The sequence below is a fragment of the Asterias rubens genome, chromosome 8 (genome assembly GCF_902459465.1).
Source record: "Asterias rubens chromosome 8, eAstRub1.3, whole genome shotgun sequence".
Taxonomy (NCBI): domain Eukaryota; kingdom Metazoa; phylum Echinodermata; class Asteroidea; order Forcipulatida; family Asteriidae; genus Asterias; species Asterias rubens.
In genome coordinates, this window is record NC_047069.1 from 20,131,185 (window position 1) to 20,149,333 (window position 18,149).

At 39.1% G+C, this 18,149-nt stretch overlaps 1 protein-coding gene across 1 annotated transcript; it reads left to right on the top strand.

Annotated features, from left to right (window-relative positions):
• The first annotated feature begins 13,986 nt into the window (after positions 1–13,986).
• On the top strand, positions 13,987–17,886 carry LOC117293962 (neuropeptides capa receptor-like). Its single transcript, XM_033776473.1, has one exon. The coding sequence runs from the start codon at positions 14,641–14,643 to the stop codon at positions 15,817–15,819; it is 1,179 nt and encodes a 392-aa protein (XP_033632364.1). The 5' UTR covers positions 13,987–14,640; the 3' UTR covers positions 15,820–17,886.
• Positions 17,887–18,149: the final 263 nt, after the last annotated feature.

Below are 18,149 nucleotides of genomic sequence, written 5' to 3' on the forward strand. Positions count from 1 at the left end.
AAAAGTGTTAATTCATGGGCGTGACACGCGACCTTGCACCTGTTCTTACAAGACAGTTTCTTCATTCCTATTGGTCGAGAGCAACGGCTGAAACAGTGATACGCACGACGTGATACGCGCGACGCGCACAGCATTCCCTTATAAGGAGTTGTTTACCCGAGGGTGGCGGAGGGCTTTACCATTTCATAGCTGGAGGGGTGTTGTGTTGAAAGAAATCATTTAACAATTAAAATTGTTGCATTTATTTTACTTTTTGACCAAAAAGTGATGATGTTTTGTGACCCTGGTTACGATGGAGTTCCACTTCTGCCCAACCAGTGCAGATCGATATGCATCGATTATTGATAAGCCTGTGAGTTCTTTGATTCCGTCTGTCCAATGAAGTTTTTGACGGCCACGTCGGCGACTACCTGCAACACATCCTTGCATAAAAATTTTCTCAAGGTTGTCCCCCCTCTCTTCTGGATATGTGACCAAAGTATTGAAGCTTGTTTTTGTTAATTTTTGAGGACAAGATTGGTCTATCTTCTCCTATCAGGTTTCTAACAAAAACATTGGTTTTGTGTTCTTTCCATGATATTCTAAGCATCCCCTCCAGCACCACATCTCGAAAGCGTTGATCCAGTTCCTGTCTGCTTTTCCCACAGCCCATGTTTCAGACCCATAGGTGGCTATTGGAAAGACGAGAGCGTTCATGAGTCGAATTTTGGTAATTCTGGAGATCCCTCTGTCCTTCCAGATGTCAGTCAAGGAGATAGCTGATGTTCTGGCCATAGCAAGGCGCCTTCTGATGTCCTTAGAACTCCCACCTTCGTTGACAATCAAAGAGCCCAGAAAATTGAAGTTATTAACTACTTCAATATCCTCATCATCAGCGTGCAGTGCCTGGTGTTGATCAAGAGTTCCTCCGTAAATCATCACTTTCGTCTTCTTTACATTGAGAAACAACCCATAATCTTCGCTGGTGTACTTGACTTTATCAATCAGGTGTTGAAGTTCTGCTGCTGTTCTTGCTATCAAGGTGGTGTCATCTGCATATCTTAGATTGGTGAGTTGTCGACCTCCAATTGAGACCCCTCCTGCAAAGCCATGCATCCAAGGCTTTCCGCATAATGTATTCAGCGTAAATGTTGAACAAAAAGGGTGAAAGTATGCATCCTTGACGGACTCTTTGACCGATTGAGAACCAACCACTGTCTCCACACTCTGTTCTCACTGTGGCTTCCTGTCCTTGGTACAGTGCTCTGATAAGTGCAGTCAGATGTGTAGAGAATCCCTTCTGCTTGAAACGTTCCTAAGATTGTGTATTCCAACTTAGGATTTATCTTCCCTGCATGGATATTATATAACCGCTCCAGATTCTCGGCGATATTTCAAAAAAGGTACCACTCGTTGTAGCGAAACTTGCACAGATCAGTTTTATTGTGTGTGTGTCGTTTTTAACTGATTAAAACAATCGAACGATCCAAAAACATAAAGGTATATACTTTACCTTTAAAGGCAGTGGACACTATTGGTAATTACTAAAAATAATTATTAGCATAAAACCTTTCTTGGTGACGAGTAATGGGGAGAGGTTGATGGAGCTAAAACATCTTGAGAAACGGCTCCCTCTGAAGTGCCATAGTTTTCGAGAAAGAAGTAATTTTCCACGAATTTGATTTCAAGACATCAAGTTTGGAACTTGAGGTCTCGAAATCAACCATCTAAACGCACAGAACTTTGTGTGACAAGGGTGTTTTTCTTGCATTATTATCTCGCAAGTTCGATGACCAATTGAGCTCAAATTTTCACAGGTTTGTTATTTTATGCATATGTTGAGATACACCAAGTGAGAAGACTGGTCTTTGACAATTACCATTAATAGTGTCCACTGGCTTTAAAGGAAAAGTCAATTAAGGTAATCGTCAGATTTTAAATAAACACACTCCCAAGATAACTCTCTACCTTATTAAACAAAAATGAAATTTCGGCGCTCTTGCTTGAGGGGAGAAAAAAACACGAAAATGGTTTATGTTTTATTTGAATAATCGTGTGCGCCTATTTGGGGCTTAATTTTATTGCAGGCAAATACAATAAGCTTGGATGATTTATGGGATCTTTGACTAGGTTTTTTTCTCCTAAAGATGTTAATTGACGGGAGGTTTTGCTAACGAAACGTTTGTATGAAGTAATGGTTATGAACTGTTAAATCAGCGAGTTTCCAGAATGAAACGGAACAACTTTGTTTTGATTATCCCAAAAATAGTTGCCAATATACTAGGAATAATTGTCTTTCAAAACGATTTTCTTTGTGTTGGAGGTGCACTTAAAGACAGTGAACACTAATGGTAATTGTCAAAGACCAGTCTTCTCACTTGGTGTATCTCAACATATACAAAATAACAAACCTGTGAAAATTTGAGAAAATAATGAAGAAAAAACACCCTTCTCACACGAAAGTGGGTTCTTTCAATTGCTTGATTACGAGACCTCATATTCTAAATCTGAGGTCTCGAAATCAAATTCGTGGAAAATTACTTCTTTCTCAAAAACTACGTTACTTCAGAGGGAGCCATTTCTCACAGTGTTTTATACTGTCAACAGCTCCTCATTACTCATTACCAAATAAAGTTTTATGCAAATAATTATTTTGAGTAATTACCAATAGTGTCCACTGCCTTAAATTTACAATCAGGGACATTTTGGTACATTATTTGAACTTATCAACGAGCTTTTGTCGGCCATCTTGCTTCTTATTTTTCTAACTCAATTATTTCTCTAACTTAATTGAATGTAACCGGTCCTAGACTGAAAGTCTGGCGCCTATTTGATATTCTGAGAATCAGGGTCTGTTTATTGGTAATGAAGCCTGGGAACATGATGAAGACTTACACAGCCTTGATGAAGTTCTGTACACGGAGTGTGATGATAAGAGAAGACCAGAAGTCAAAGTGAATCAAAGTAACTCTCAACGAGTCACGAACAATACTGTCCAGTGTTACTTGCAAAATTGCCCTTGGGCTTCTCGTAGACTGAATCGATTAAATTTATCATAAGAAAAAAAGGATGTTTTAAATGTCTCAATAGTAGTGCGGGGAGCTTGGATTTTAGTGCATTTTGCGTGATGAGGTAAGCGTGCGTCAAATTATTCTTGCTAGCTGAAGTTTATTCAACTTGACGATATTTTAACCAAAACTGAAAGTTGCTCAAATGGGCACGGATTCGGCAGTTACTCAATTTTTTAAAACTTAGTCAAGTTGTCGAAATGTAAAGAGCTGTTAAAGTCACCAGGAAATAGAATTGTTTTTCTTTCAAACATAAGAGTATATGCTTACGAACAATAAAACAATTTTTTTAGTATTTGTTTGTCACGATTTATATGTTAAAAAAATATATAAAGTTGTTTGGGGGGCTGACTCCGCCTACCCCTTTTGTGACGTCAATCGAGGCAGACTTTGCCTGCAACGCGTATAGTAAACACACGTGCAAAGTACATGTACGTCCAAGTAGTGAGTTGGTACATTTCAACAAGTGTTTTTCTGCATTCAGCAGCAATACACCTGGTCGGCATTGCCGGGGGACAAAAAATAAAAAAATTGAAACGTACAAACTCACGACTTGGTCCGTACATTGCAATTGTGTTTACTCTACGCATTACAGGCAAAGTCTGCCTCGATTGACGTCACGAACAGCGCCCTCTCGGGTCGGGGTCTACTCTTAAATTTGTGAATAACCTTAGTTAACTGTTAATTCACATTCCACTCATCAAAACACATATATTAGTGACAAAAGCTTTATTTTGAAAAAATACCACTTCCAGGTGACTTTAAATTTACTCATTCAAGAAGCTAAAAGAGTTATTTTAATCGAATGGATATATGGCTATTCAAATTAGAACAAATTTGACAGTTACTTAAATTGGAACAGTTACACAATGAGACGTTATGCTGTCCAAAAAGACATTCTTTACCTGCAAGTTTGCTTTAAAGCCATTGGACCCTTTCGGTAAACAGTATTGTCCAAGTCCCACACTTCGTGTATCACAACTTATATATAAAATAACAATCCTGTGGAAATTTAGGCTCAATCGGACATCGGAGTCGGGAGAAAATAACGGGAAAACCAACTCCTGTTTTCGCGCGTTTCGCCGTGTCATGACATGTGTTTATAACAAATCCGTAATTCTCGTTAACGAGAATTTATATTGTTTTACCGTTTTCTCAAAAAGTAAAGCATTTCATGGACTAATATTTCAAGAGAAGTCTTTCACCATTACCTTCTGTAAACCCTGTAAATTATTTGTAAATCTGTGAACTTTTTTTTTTTTTTCTGTACCGAAAGGGTCCAATGGCTTTAAGGAAATATCGAGGTATTCGTAGGTCGTGTTACAATGAGTGGACTAACCGGCTGGTTTGAAATTGTTTTTTATAGTTCGCACGCAGGAGTAGAGAATGATCTCTGGTCGTGGAATGATTGCATCTGATGTTCAGAGAGAGACAATCAAATCATGCAATCTCTAATAGAAATAACAGACCAGTGGAATCAGTGGTACCCTGATCCAGCCACTCCAAATACTACAGTATGAATATTAAAGGCACTGGACACTATTGGTAATTGTCAAAGATCAGTCTTCTCACTTGCTGTATCTCAACATATGCATAACAAAATCAAACATGTGCAAATTTGAGCTCGATTGATCGTCAGAGTTGCGAGTTAACTATAAAAGAAAAAACACCCTTGTCACACGAAGTTGTGTGCTTTCAGTTGCTTGATTTCGAGACCTCAAGTTCTAAACTTGACGTCTCGAAATCAAAATTCGTGGAAAATTACTTCTTTCTCGACAACTACGTCACTTCAGAGGGAGCTGTTTCTCACAATGTTTTATGATGTCAACCTCTCCCCGTTACTAATCACCAAGTAATGTTAAATAATTGTTTTGAGTCGTTACCAATAGTGTCCACTGCCTTTTAATCAAACCAATTTATCCCTAAAACAAAAATTAGTGTGCTGAGCATCAAGTAGTGGGCAGGTAAAATAACCGCATGCAAGTCTCACGCGAATTTCAACATTTTGTGGAATCGTCCAAATAGTACAGTCTGAACTATCAAATCAAACCCATTTATCCCTAAAGCAAATGTGATCAGCCTTCCTTGGATGGCATCTAAAATAACCACAGCGAGGTCCCGTGCGGATTGACTGGGAAGTCCCGTGCGGATCCCCAGCAGTTTGCTTTATTGATGAATGGTGAAATATCGCGCTTGAAAGGATTGAATTATCGCGAGACTTGTACCATAGATCAAGCCATGTGTTATCTAAATGGGCACACAAATTGCTTAAATCCACCCATCCATTTAAAGCCAGCAAATCATACTATCGTTCATGCCTACACACAATCTTCCTTCATACATTTTTACATCAGCGAGGAATTATAATTTTAGATTAAGTAACTGTCAAGCAAATAATATATAACCTACTTGAGCAGTGCTTATAGCTTGAATATGAACACACTCATGCATTAGCCAACATGTACTGCTCCATTAAAGGCAGTGGACACTATTGGTAATTACTCAAAAATTGTATTAGGATAAAACATTACTTGGTAACGAGTAATGGGGAGAGGTTGATAGTTTAAAACATTGTGAGAAGCGGCTCCCTCTGAAATGACGTAGTTTCTAAGAAAGAAGTATTTTCTCACTAAAATATTTGAATTTGATTCCGAGAGCTCAGAATTAATCAAGCATCTAAAAGCACACAACTTCCTGTGACATGGGTATTTTTTCTTTCATAGTTATCTCGCAACTTCGACGACAACTTGAGCTCAAACGTTCACAGGTTTGTTATTTTATTCTGATGCACCAATAGAAAACTGGTCTTTGACAACTGCCAATACCGAAATTTGTCCAGTGCCTTATTTTCTTAAACTCAAAATCAAAACAACAGTATTGACAAGATACCCAAGTTTACACCTCGTACAAATAGCAGAGAAAGGTTAAAATTACTTTTCAAAAACAATTTGTGCTCTTGCATAAAAATCTGTGCTCTTGCATAAAAATGTGACACGGAGTCAAAGAACAATAACGATACTTCTGGCTTACTCGACTGAGTTGACTTGATGTCTTAGAATTCGACACCCAAGGTAGAATATTCACAATCACGATCTCTGTACACACTCCATCACAAGAAATGATAACCGTCTTCAACCGATTGCAGCCCCCCCCCCCCCACCACTTCACTGCTCGTGGCATTTTTTCCGTCATTGGCAGACAACAAGTCGTATAGGGGTGGGGAGGGGGTAAAGGATGTGTGTGAACCGAGGGCATCTACAAATTGTTTGTAGGCCTACTTCACAGTGACTGGTGTGGGAGAATAGCCAGCCTTCTAAACAATATAAATTATAAACATAAAACCACTAACTAAAGTGACACAATAGTTTGCACGATATATCTTCAAAATATTCCACTGATTAGTGTATGTTTGACCCAACACCAATTTACCCCTTCCTCATGCATCCGATACTGGTAGTTTTACGCGGGAAAATCAGAGGTGGCAAATTGAACAGAGATGATTGACTACTTTGTATATGCAGTGCCGTACGCGGGGTTATTTCGCCTCCTCGGTCCCATCCGAACGTACACGGCCGCAGGGCGAGTCAAAGCACACCGGTGCTCGAGCCGTTCTAAAGCTGCTGTTTTCCTCTTCCTTTCTTCTTCTTCTTCTTCTTCTTCTTCTTCTTCTTCTTCTTCAAAGTTTCTTCGTTTCCACCGCAGCCAGGATGTTTTCCTTGGCAAGCCCTGCCTGTAATACACCCCCTGGGCATTGCCATGGTTTTTATTTTACACAAGTATAACACAATCTGCCCCTACTGGGGTTTGGCCACCGCATAGCCTGAAGGGAAAGGCTAGGCGAAGTTCCGCTGTGTGTGAAGCCGGCCGGGTCAGTTTATAGACGGGGTGTGTCGGACGTAATTGCACTGAACGGCATGGGATTAGCCGCGACATTTTATCCCGGGCCCCGTGGTGAACAGATAACATATTAATAACATGTCAAATATTATGTATACGGAGGTCTGTTTGTGAACAGGGCTTCTCGCTGCTGCCTGCCTCTGATTATGTTATGAATAAACGCTGATATATTTATTTTATTTTACACACACAGAACACACACGGAAACCGCCGTTACCGATTCGCAACTGATATATCTTGAAAGATGTTTGTGCAGTTGGGGACAATTGAGTTTGGTTTAAAGGCAATGGCTTGGAGTTAGGACTAGTTATATATTTAGGACTACTCCTAGGATATATAAAAAAGAAAACGTTTGGCTAGTCCTAAGTTGGGGCGAGTGACTCGCGACGAGGTCTAGTTTTAATTATTTGAGAAATCCACCCCTTGACACGTTTTGTAATTGTTAAAAACCAATTATTATCACTTGTTGTAATCCAACATTATGTATAAATTAACAAATCTGAAGAAAACAAATTGGGTTCAATTGGTCATCGAAGTTGCAAGAGAATAAGGAAAGAAAACACCACTGTTGCACAATTAATTTGCGTGCTTTCTTATTTGAGTAAGAAAACCACCTCTTTCTCAAAAACTACGTTACTTCAGAGTGAGCCGTTTCCACAATTTTGTATACCGTCAGCAGCTTCCCATTTTCACATTTAAGTTGTTATGCCTGCAACTGTTTTTAGTAATATCCAAAAGTGCCCAGTGCCTTTAAAGACGCTTTTAAAGTTGGGGAGAATGAGTTGGGTTTTAACAGGCGTCGGTGTTGTATCTACATGTCTTGTTAGAGGTGAATGAACCAAAAAGGGCCGAATCTGGACTCATCAAACAGAATTTAGTGAAATACATCCTATAAAAACCCCGCGGTGTCGCCGTGGAAATCACATTTACACGCTCTATAATCGAATCAGAAACTCTGTAAAGAGGATGGCGTTACGGTGCTAAACAAAATAAACATGATTAATGTACCAGACAAGAGATACCATTTAGATGGTAGTGTTCAAAGAGTATAGCGAAATATTGTGCCTTGCTTCTGTGGTTGAACCATGTTCAAACCAAGGATTGTTTTGAAGCTTTGCATGGTGTGGATAAATAGAAAAACATTATAAATAATTCTTGGAAACCTTGCGGTAATAACCATTAATGTGTAAATCTCTTCAGTGGGAGTGTTGGTCTGAAAAGAGTCGGGGTGGTGGTCTTGACTTTTCGAATGTTTCTGTGGTTTCGACGTTTCTGCTCGTCTTTATTCTCCTGAAGACGAACAGGGTATACTGTTCGAAACGTCAAGTCTATACCGGCTCTTTTCAGAGCCAACACTCACTAACGAGATTCACTCATGGCTGTACACGCAAATGTACTATTTATTTATAGTTACTTCCTATGTTTAAAGGCAGTGGACACTATTGGTAATTGTCAAAGACTAGCCTTCTCAGTTGGTGTATCTCAACAAATGCATAAAATAACAAACCTGTGAAAATTTGAGCTCAATCAGTCATCAAACTTGCGAGATAATAATGAAAGAAAAAACACTCTTGTCACACGAAGTTGTGTGCGTTTAGATGGTTGATTTCGAGACCTCAAGTTCTAAATCTGAGGTCTCGAAAACAAATTCGTGGGAAATTACTTCTTTCTCAGAAACTATAGCACTTCAGCGGGAGCCGTTTCTCACAATGTTTTATACCATCAACCTCTCCCCATTACTTGTTACCAAGTAAGGTTTTTATATGCTAATAATTATTTTGAGTAATTACCAATAGTGTTCACTACCTTTAAACCAAAGGATTAAATTTCACAAATTTAGTTGGCAGCGAATGCATTTGCCCGTAGCACATCTACGTCAATCATTGGTACCTTTTCGTTTGCAAAAAACTGTGTGCTTCTAGTTGCGTTTACTTGTTTTGTCCGTATATTTGTTTTGTCTGTGAACACAAAGTCATGTGCACTGTGCAAACGTTTGAAACTGGAGAGACTTATTGGAGGGGATGTCATGACGGATTAAGGCTTGTAGATGGCAGAGGAGGCATTTGCTTGTCACAACTTCGACAGAAAAAAAATGCACTTCCCCTATGTGTGTGTGTGCAGAAACAGTGTTTCCATCGGCGTTTTACTTCACAGATTTAGACGACAGAGAATGCATTTTCTTAGCACACGACAGACAAGCAAACCAAAATGCACCTTTCCCTGTTTGTTTTGCAGAAACAGTGCTTCCTATTGCGCGTTTACTTGTTTTGTCCGTGAACACACATGTGCGCCGTGTGAACGTTTGAAACTGATGGACTTGGAGGGGATGCCATGATGGATTAAGGCAAAGAAAATATCTGCGCTTATTTGGCGCCAAAAACCGACCCTATATTTCATTCGTGTGGTTAATATAAATAGATAGTTGTCACACGCGCTATTTACATGTACCGGTAGTCGTTCCCGCTGTTATCAGGCCCAGTTCAAATAAAGCACGGAGTGGCCCATAAACTCCGAAATCATTTATCATAACATTTGTATTATTAACTCAGTGTATTAATTAATTACTAATGCACAAGCCTGGCCATGTACGTGTAGGGATCCGGATGGTGGTAAAGTGAATAGTGTAAGGGGGAAAGGGAGTTGAGATGTCAACTTCTGATTGCGATAATTAAGTCACAATCGCTACCTATTACGCCTAAGGCAAATGCTTAAGTTGCTACCAAATTGTCTGCGAGCTTAAGTCATTTACGATACCATGCCGTAATGTGACAAACTGGAGACGGGCAGTGTGTTATATTCACGGTGTCCTAAGGACTGTTCAGTACACAATGTATGTGATGTGTAAGCCCTTAGATTAATTACAGTATGAAGTTTTGAATGTTCATAATTTGGGCGCCATCGAAATCAATTACTGTTTAATCAATACAGCTTTACGGGACACCGAGTGTTCCTTATTAACAAAAACTGACTGTGACCCGGGGATTTTTGACTTCCAACTTGACGTATTTTAGATGACACAAAGGCCCTGAAAAAAAATTTTGACGAGAGGTGTAGGGACACTTTTCAAGATTGATGTCCGGACGTTTGGACATTTCCCCCGGTGCTGGGGTGTTTCTATATGGAGGGAGAATAACTCGACGGGCCCAGGAACTCCCTATATCAAATTGAGCAGAGGTTTAAAGTTCAAGAGTTAATGAATAATTTCCCCTTTATTGTAAGAAGCTGCGAGACTTCGGTATTCTGTGTGTATTTTTGAATAATTGGCACATTTCACTACTGTATGATAAGGGGGTTTATTTAGCGGGGTGCACACTTAACATGTAATAAATTATGGAACAACATATTCCAGGATGGTGTCTTCCACAAATTCCAGTATGGTACCTTCCATTGCTTTGATTACCTTGATAAACGTTTTATTCAATGTAGAAACCATACAAAGCATATGCACGCCCACAACACCAATTTAGTTATGAAGAATAAGCTTGGGATGTGACAGATTCAGTTTTATTCTGAGCTGTAATGGTCGAGAAGATGACGTTTTATGCACATGCGCCTAAGCGTTTCTTGAACACGTCAACGTCATTGGTCTAGTTATCACCACACATGACTGAGTAGAAATATGGACACGTGATGCCCATTGCCGTAGCACGACATTAATTTTAATGGTTTTTGACCCATTGCGCCATATATGTGCCACATACGTCATCAGTTTGACGTCAGAAAGAAAAAAATACTAGTCTTTACAGAAAATGACATAGTTTAAGTAATTTTACCACAACCACAAACTTTAATACGTAATAAGAACGAATAAGGAAAGGATAAACAATATCACTGTTAAATTTTAGTTTGAAATTTAAGTATTATGAAGTTCATATATAGAACAATTTTTTTTTCTGTGAAAAATTACCCTTTGAAATGAAGGTATATTCGAGAAAACTGTGCCTTTAAAAGGTAACGCAACAGCTGGTTTCGGTGGTTAAAACACAAGTATAAGGACAATGTGTTCCATGGTGGAAAATGTGCAAGTTAATTTTACTAATTTATCCTGATTCACACAATGGATTAAGCCCACATGTTCACAGGTTAGGTATGGTTGGTGACATAAATCATAAACACTGCGACTATATCAGCTGCACAAATTCTCTACCTTTAAATGAACAGACGAATGACTCGTAGAGAAACTGCAATTGATCTCAATAGTTGAAACAAACTGTTTCAGAAAAAGGCATATTCTGTCAAGGGCTTTTGTACTTTTTGTACGACACGAACACAACACACGTCCTCAGATTAAAGATAATGATTGCTAAGGTGATGTAGTTTTTAAACAACGAGTACAACAATTTTCACAAAACAAATGTCAGCATGTACAGCAGATTAACACGACTCTTTCCTGAAGCATATTGCTCTGTGGTTTTTATTTTTTTTCTCTTCTCGAAAATTTGACGACCATGGAGCTAAAATTTCTACAGGTAAATTATAGTTATTTCATACATCTTCATTCACAGAGATTAGTATGGATTCATGTCATGGCAAAAAACATGATCTATAAAAGGTATCAAAACACTGTAAGAAATAAAATCAAACGACGGTATTTATCTCAACAAAAAGATACATTTGTTTTAAAAAACCTCAGGGCCAATACAATCACCTGCTGTCCGAACATTTCCTTTTGATTTTAGATCCTGTCAATTATTTTGTACAAGTCGAGAGAATTTGGCAGTTTGTTATTTCAACAGGTGAAAACAGATATCCGAGGTTTCGTGTTGTCCCTTCTGTTTACTGTTCGCTTGTCATCTATATTTTATGAAAAAGTAAATGGCAGGTGAAAAGGGTGAAAATGAAACATAGGCCAACAAGTAGTTACTAGTTACCTTTCGGGGGTATCAATCATTTAGATAGTCTCTGATTCAACGACTCTCAAACGATATACTCATATTATATATCACTGCGTTCAGCTTTGTGATGTAGGCCTGTTACTTATTCATAATTCTGGTTGCCGATTCGCAGGCCTACCTTGCATTTGCTATCCAAATTAAACTGTTTATCTTAGGATTAAGGAGTTGAAAAGCTGGGCCTCGTCCTCAGTCCTTAGATAATAATCCTAAGTTGGGAATGTGATAATTCAAACAGAAACCAGTTTTTATGTCCGAAAATTTGAGTATAATAATAATAATAATAATAATAATAATGATGATGATGATGATGATGATGATGATGATGATGATGATGATGATGATGATGATGATGATGATGATGATGATGATGATGATGATGATGATGATGATGATGATGATGATGATGATGATGATGATGATGATGATAATAATAATAATAATAATAATAATAATAATAATAATAATAATAATAATAATAATATTAAATATTAAATAATATTTATAGGGCGCCAAAATCCATCAAAATGAGGTGCTCAAGGCGCACGTTATTCTAAATTTGAGGTCTCGAAATCAAATTCGGAAAAAATTACTTCTTTCTCGAAAACTATGTTACTTTAGAGGGAGCCATTTCTCACAGTGTTTTATACTATCAACAGCTCCCCATTACTCGTTACCAAACAAGGTTTTATGCCAATAATTATTTTGAGTAATTACCAATAGTTTTCACTGCCTTTAATATAATAAATAGGGTTAAAACAACCAAAGGTTCCATAAACCAAAGTTACACTTAGCCTTTAACAGCCTCAAATCAGGAGCCGCCCACAGTTGATGCCTTCAGGCCTAAACGACCTTCGGTTTATTTAAATCTTAATTTATAAATTCTGTGTGTCAAGGGAAACTAATGTAATGATTTTACGCCAGGTGTTCAATGAGGTTTGTTGTAATTAGTTCTGACCGAGGAACGAATGATGCAAAGGTCTGCGACTAAGCTACATCACTCAAAAGAATGCCACACAGTGGCGATTTGGTGAATTTATTTTTCAAAGGTCATTGTGTCAATATTTAATTGTTTTTGTGGATTAGTTGTTGCTTTTCTCTGGTTTGGGACATGCATCGAATGAATATTTTTAACCTGTAGCACTTAAATGTATTTCGCAAAATATGCAGTTGTCGTAATGATATTAAGGTAGTCAAAGAGAAAATAGATGGTTATGAAAAAAATTAAAGTTCTCTGTTGAATGCTTGCAAACAAATATGACATGTCCATATAGTATAAACTTGTTTTAACAGTAAATGACCGGAAGTGTGTTGTGTGTTGTCATTTCTTCGAGACAGATTCTGATGGGTCGAAACGTCAGGTCGTCAGCTATTTTTGCACAGGTTTTACAGTATTTTAAGGTTTTTGTTTGTGACGATGCATTATTTTATACAATGGTAAAAGTTTACATTTACATTTTGTGTTTCTTTAAGTGACTGCGTTATTTTATTTTTGGAAAATTTACTTCAAATAAAATATTTGTAAAACTGCTGTTCGGCAGGTAATACCGGAATATATTTGTAGAAGTATGATTGCGTTCACGTTCACATGTTAAAAATTAAAGATAAAGCATGAACATGTGGGTGGTAAAATACAATAATTCGTACATTATGTTTAAAAAGCCAACAACCTAGATTTGCATTCACCCGATTCAGATGACTCACAATCTGAACATCGCCGCTTGCGTGTAGAATCCATACGTGGCTTCTTGTTTAAATGAATGATTCGATTCACATGCAGTTTATCCGAAGAAAAACACCGCCTTTGTTTGATAAACAATATTTTGATTACAGTGCCGATATTATTGATCGAACAACCTACGAGCATTGAGGATGAAGAAATTGCTACGATCTATCCTTACAGAGCTATAAGCACTGCTTTCTGTAAAGGCCACCTACTTCATTTATGCGCTTTTGGGTTGTAGGAAGTTTCATGCAACGTGTGTGTGCGGTAGCGACAGGGAGGCGCGCATTGTACGTGCGCAGCGCATGCGTTGTTTGATGCTAGACCACTGCACGCATAACGTGTGTATTCGGTGATTGCAAGTTAGTATTTTTTATAACTGACTACCCTGGCTGTGCTGTCACCATACAACGATCGGCTGCTCATCGGCAGTGTGCGTACAGCTCAGCTTCACTCTCTGCCGCTGCCGTACTCCAATAGTTGCCACTCGGGTTTGTACGTCGTGGTTGCCCTTGTCTGATGGAATGACAGCTAGCTTTGGATGGGATCTAACGGTGCGGAGACACCCATGGCATAACTGCCCGAGAGGAGTCACAACCACTGTTAGTCGGAGTCAAGAGTGACACTCTTGATGAGCACTTCACAGCTTTTTGACTCCGGTCTTACGGATGCTGTGTAGCCCTAGCAGCGGGGGTTTGTTTTACAACCTGACATCAGTAGCTAGCTGACGATATTTGTTATCATGCGTGGATGATTCGTGAGCTTTCAAACGATATCCATGAACTTCATCAGCAGGAATTATGAACTGATTAATTGGTAAGTCCAATCAATAGGACAGCTCCATCGATTTCCATTGTTTCAAATGACACAGATACAAAACTACAGTATTGATCGAACATTCAGCAGAGTGTAGGGGAGAGAAAACTAGATTTGTAAAAAACAGATGGCCTGCAAAATCAGTCCAAAATAACATTCATATATTATAAGGACATGACTGGATCGATTGCTGCACCAGATCAGCTTGCGCCTGTGACACTTGTGTAAGTTTGTTATGTGAGAGCTCAACAACCCGATTGGGAAGATGAATTTCTCCAATAACAACTCGAATGAATCTTCGATGTGCAAGCCGGTGGCCGAAGACCAGCTTGAGGCCTTGCTGTACAGCATGGAGTTCGTAACGACCGTAATCACACCTTGTATCCTGGTCTTCGGATTGATCGGGAACATCAGTTTCTTGGTGGTTGTCTTTCGAATCAAATGGATGCGGACCGTGGTCAATTGCTACCTGGTCAACCTCGCCGTCACTGATATACTCTTCTTAATTTTCGCTGGTGGTGATCAGATACTCGCGTATTTAATAACTCCGGTCCATCGGGATGATAACTTCAGAGGGACGACAGGCTGTGTATTGATCCATCTGATTAAGGACGCCTGTTTCTTTACGTCGCTGTCCCTTATAACTCTAGTCACCTTGCAGAAGTTTTACGCCGTGTGTCAACCGTACCAGTACAAGCGCTGCACCGGTAGGCGCCAGCCCACAAAGTTCATCACGGTATCCTGGTTTCTGTCCATCGTGTTCGGCTGTTTGCTCATTCCCGGGACTGCGCACTTTGCGCAGTACTGCATCATCTGGCCGGATAATGATACCTACAAAGACTTCCCGGAGATCATTGCTTTCTGCGTGCCCATGGATGATAACTTCGAGATAGTCGGTAAGATCCTGCAGAGCGTGCCTTTCATGGCTGCGCTCTTCATTAACTTCTACCTGTACGGGAAGATCATAGTGGCCCTACACAAGAGGACAACCTCAGGGAAGGGGTCGAACGAGAAGGCTCGCATCCGGACGAGAAATCAGATGGCGCGCATGGTCATCACCAACGGAATACTTTTCTTCTTGTTGCTAAGTCCCATACATGTGACATCGTTTATACACGCAATCAACAGATTGACTTCTGCTTCGCCTTCGTTGAACCCATCCCAAATGACACAGATGAGTAAGATATTCCAAATCATTACGCACTTGAACTCGGCCGTGAATCCAATAGTATACAACGCCACCAACCCACGGTACCGCCAGGCGTTCTGCCAGACGTTCTGTTGTTGTAACCTCGCCAAAAGCTCTAAGTACCGATCGGGTGTCCAACTCAGGGAGGTGTCGGGCACGAAAACGGGGGCCACCATCTCCGGCGATCGAAGCTTCTCGCCGAATTACATCAATAGAACCACGGACACGCAGATATCTAGGAATGACGTCCTTTAAAATGTGCCACATTGTGACTAATGTCCCGAATGTGACGAATGTCTCGTAGATGAAAGTGCATTGCGCCACAGTGACGATCATTGTCAGTGAATAGTTGATGAATGTTCTTCTCGACTTCAAATAATTCGGTTGCTGCGTATACAAAGTGACGTCAAATAAACAAATGGTGCCCTTCGCAAATTTGCAAAATGGTAACACATTTTAATTAATGTTTTCAATGTGTAAATATTGTATTTTAAAGAGATATCTTTAAACAGTCATAATCTATTAGGTCTTTTGTCATGTTGCATGAAGTTTTTATTTATTATGAGTCGCCGGTGATGTCCAGAATGTTAGATATTAAATGTGCGTATAGAGAGTGCTGTCGTTCACTTTATAGCCTGACGCAAATTAACCGTTGAAAATTCAAACTCCCACGTGGGCCCTTTAAGAATGAACCAATGCAGCGTGCCCCCTCGTTGTGTCCCCTACGTGCCAATTAAACAAATGGTGATAGTATGGTTATCGTAAAAGAGCCATACGAGAATATAAATTGACGGCTATGGCCACAGTTACGGCTTTGTCTACGGCTATATCTCTACACTGTTTGTTAATAATACCGCCGTAAATGCAAAGACGCTTTGGGTAACGACAGTGTGTATGCGTGGCAATATTGAGCCCGGTATGGGCTTGGGGTTTGGCTTGGTAACTTTTTGCCAACTCTTTGCAGAGCACACATCAAGCCATAAGCCAGAAGTCATAGCCAAAACCGCTCGTAAACAAGTGTGCGTTATGCGTAAAAGAAAATAACAAGGAGGCCCCTTAAAAAGTGATCACAACTTCACATAAGACTGATGGAAGAAAGTACACAGTTTGTCATAGTTTAACTAATTATTTTCACAACATCTCAAGAGGGCAGGTGCATGACATTTGACCCCTCTTATTAATATCTCAAAAAAGGTTTTACGATGGGGGCGGGGCGGGGGCGTTTGGGACGCATCTGTATTTACAGTGAATCATGTTTGTAATGTTACTATAATTAAACAAGTAATTGTTTTTCCCAAACACATGACGCCTCGTATAACTGAGTTACACAATCGAAGCTCATGTGCTAACATATAACGTTGATTTGACTTTAAAAGCAATCTGTAGACCTCCACCTGCTTACCCGCCGTGGGTTGGGACTTCAATTCCCTCTCGATAGTATAGACTACATAAAAACAGAACCTTCAGATGAAAAACAAAAACCTTCAAACCAAGTCAAATTAAAGTCTCGTTGCCTTATTATCGAAATGCCTGTCTACGTATAAAAATAGGTTTATTGGTTCACAAAAAAAACTAAACATTAAAATGTATAATATTCTATGTATAGGTTTTTTCTTTCATCCATATTTTGTTCCCTTTTGTCTCTGTGGAAATCACTATATTGGTCGATGAAGGTTTTATGGATTGTTATTGAGTGGTTAACATGAAGGCGCTATTTGAAGAGATGCATAGTGTCAGTGTGTGCTTATGCAGTTTCATTCACAATAACTCAATGACCTTTATTTGGACAGCCTGCTTAGCATAAATCAGTGATGTTCGACTAAGCAAGTCAACCATCCGAATGATATACATCACATGGTATTGTGGCTGGTTTACTCATATCTGCTGGGCAACAATGTAAATTCTTAGCAAGAGTCAGTGTTAAGAGCCCCATACAAACTTGCTATCTACCTTTGCTTTCTAAATAAATGTTATTTTTTATTTTTTATATATTGGATGTATATAAATAAAAGTCGCTTCGAAAACTGAAAACTGGTAACTGTTAAACGATGGGCATATACAAAACTTTGCCTAAAATTGTAACTGTTTGAACGAACTGAGAGTGAAACACGGTGGTATAACTTACCAAAAAAAACAAATCTGCGAAAACAATTAAATCATCAGATATGGTTTATTGGGGAAACAGTATTTTCTGGCCTTGAATTGGGCATTCAGTGCATGTGACATTCAGCTGGCGAAATTAGTAATGGCGTGAAATTAGCTTAAAGGCACTGGACACTATTGGTAACTACTCAAAACATTGTTAAGCATAGAACTTGGTAACGAGCAACGAAGAGCTGTTGAAAGTATAAAACATTGTGAGAAACGGCTCCCTCTGAAGTAACGTAGTTTTTGAGAAAGAGGTAATTTTTTACTGAAATATTAAAAGACTTTAGGCATGAAGCCTTTTATTAGGCATCAGAAAGCACACGCATTTGTATCACGTAAATGCCCCCCCCCACACACACACACAAACACATTACATGTTTACATAAATCAATGTCTATGTATCGATACATCCGCCGCAATATTAATTTAAACATTTA

Excerpts from the sequence above, each read along its gene's own strand:
- LOC117293962 (XM_033776473.1), top strand. The coding sequence starts at position 14,641 with ATGAATTTCTCCAATAACAACTCGAATGAATCTTCGATGTGCAAGCCG.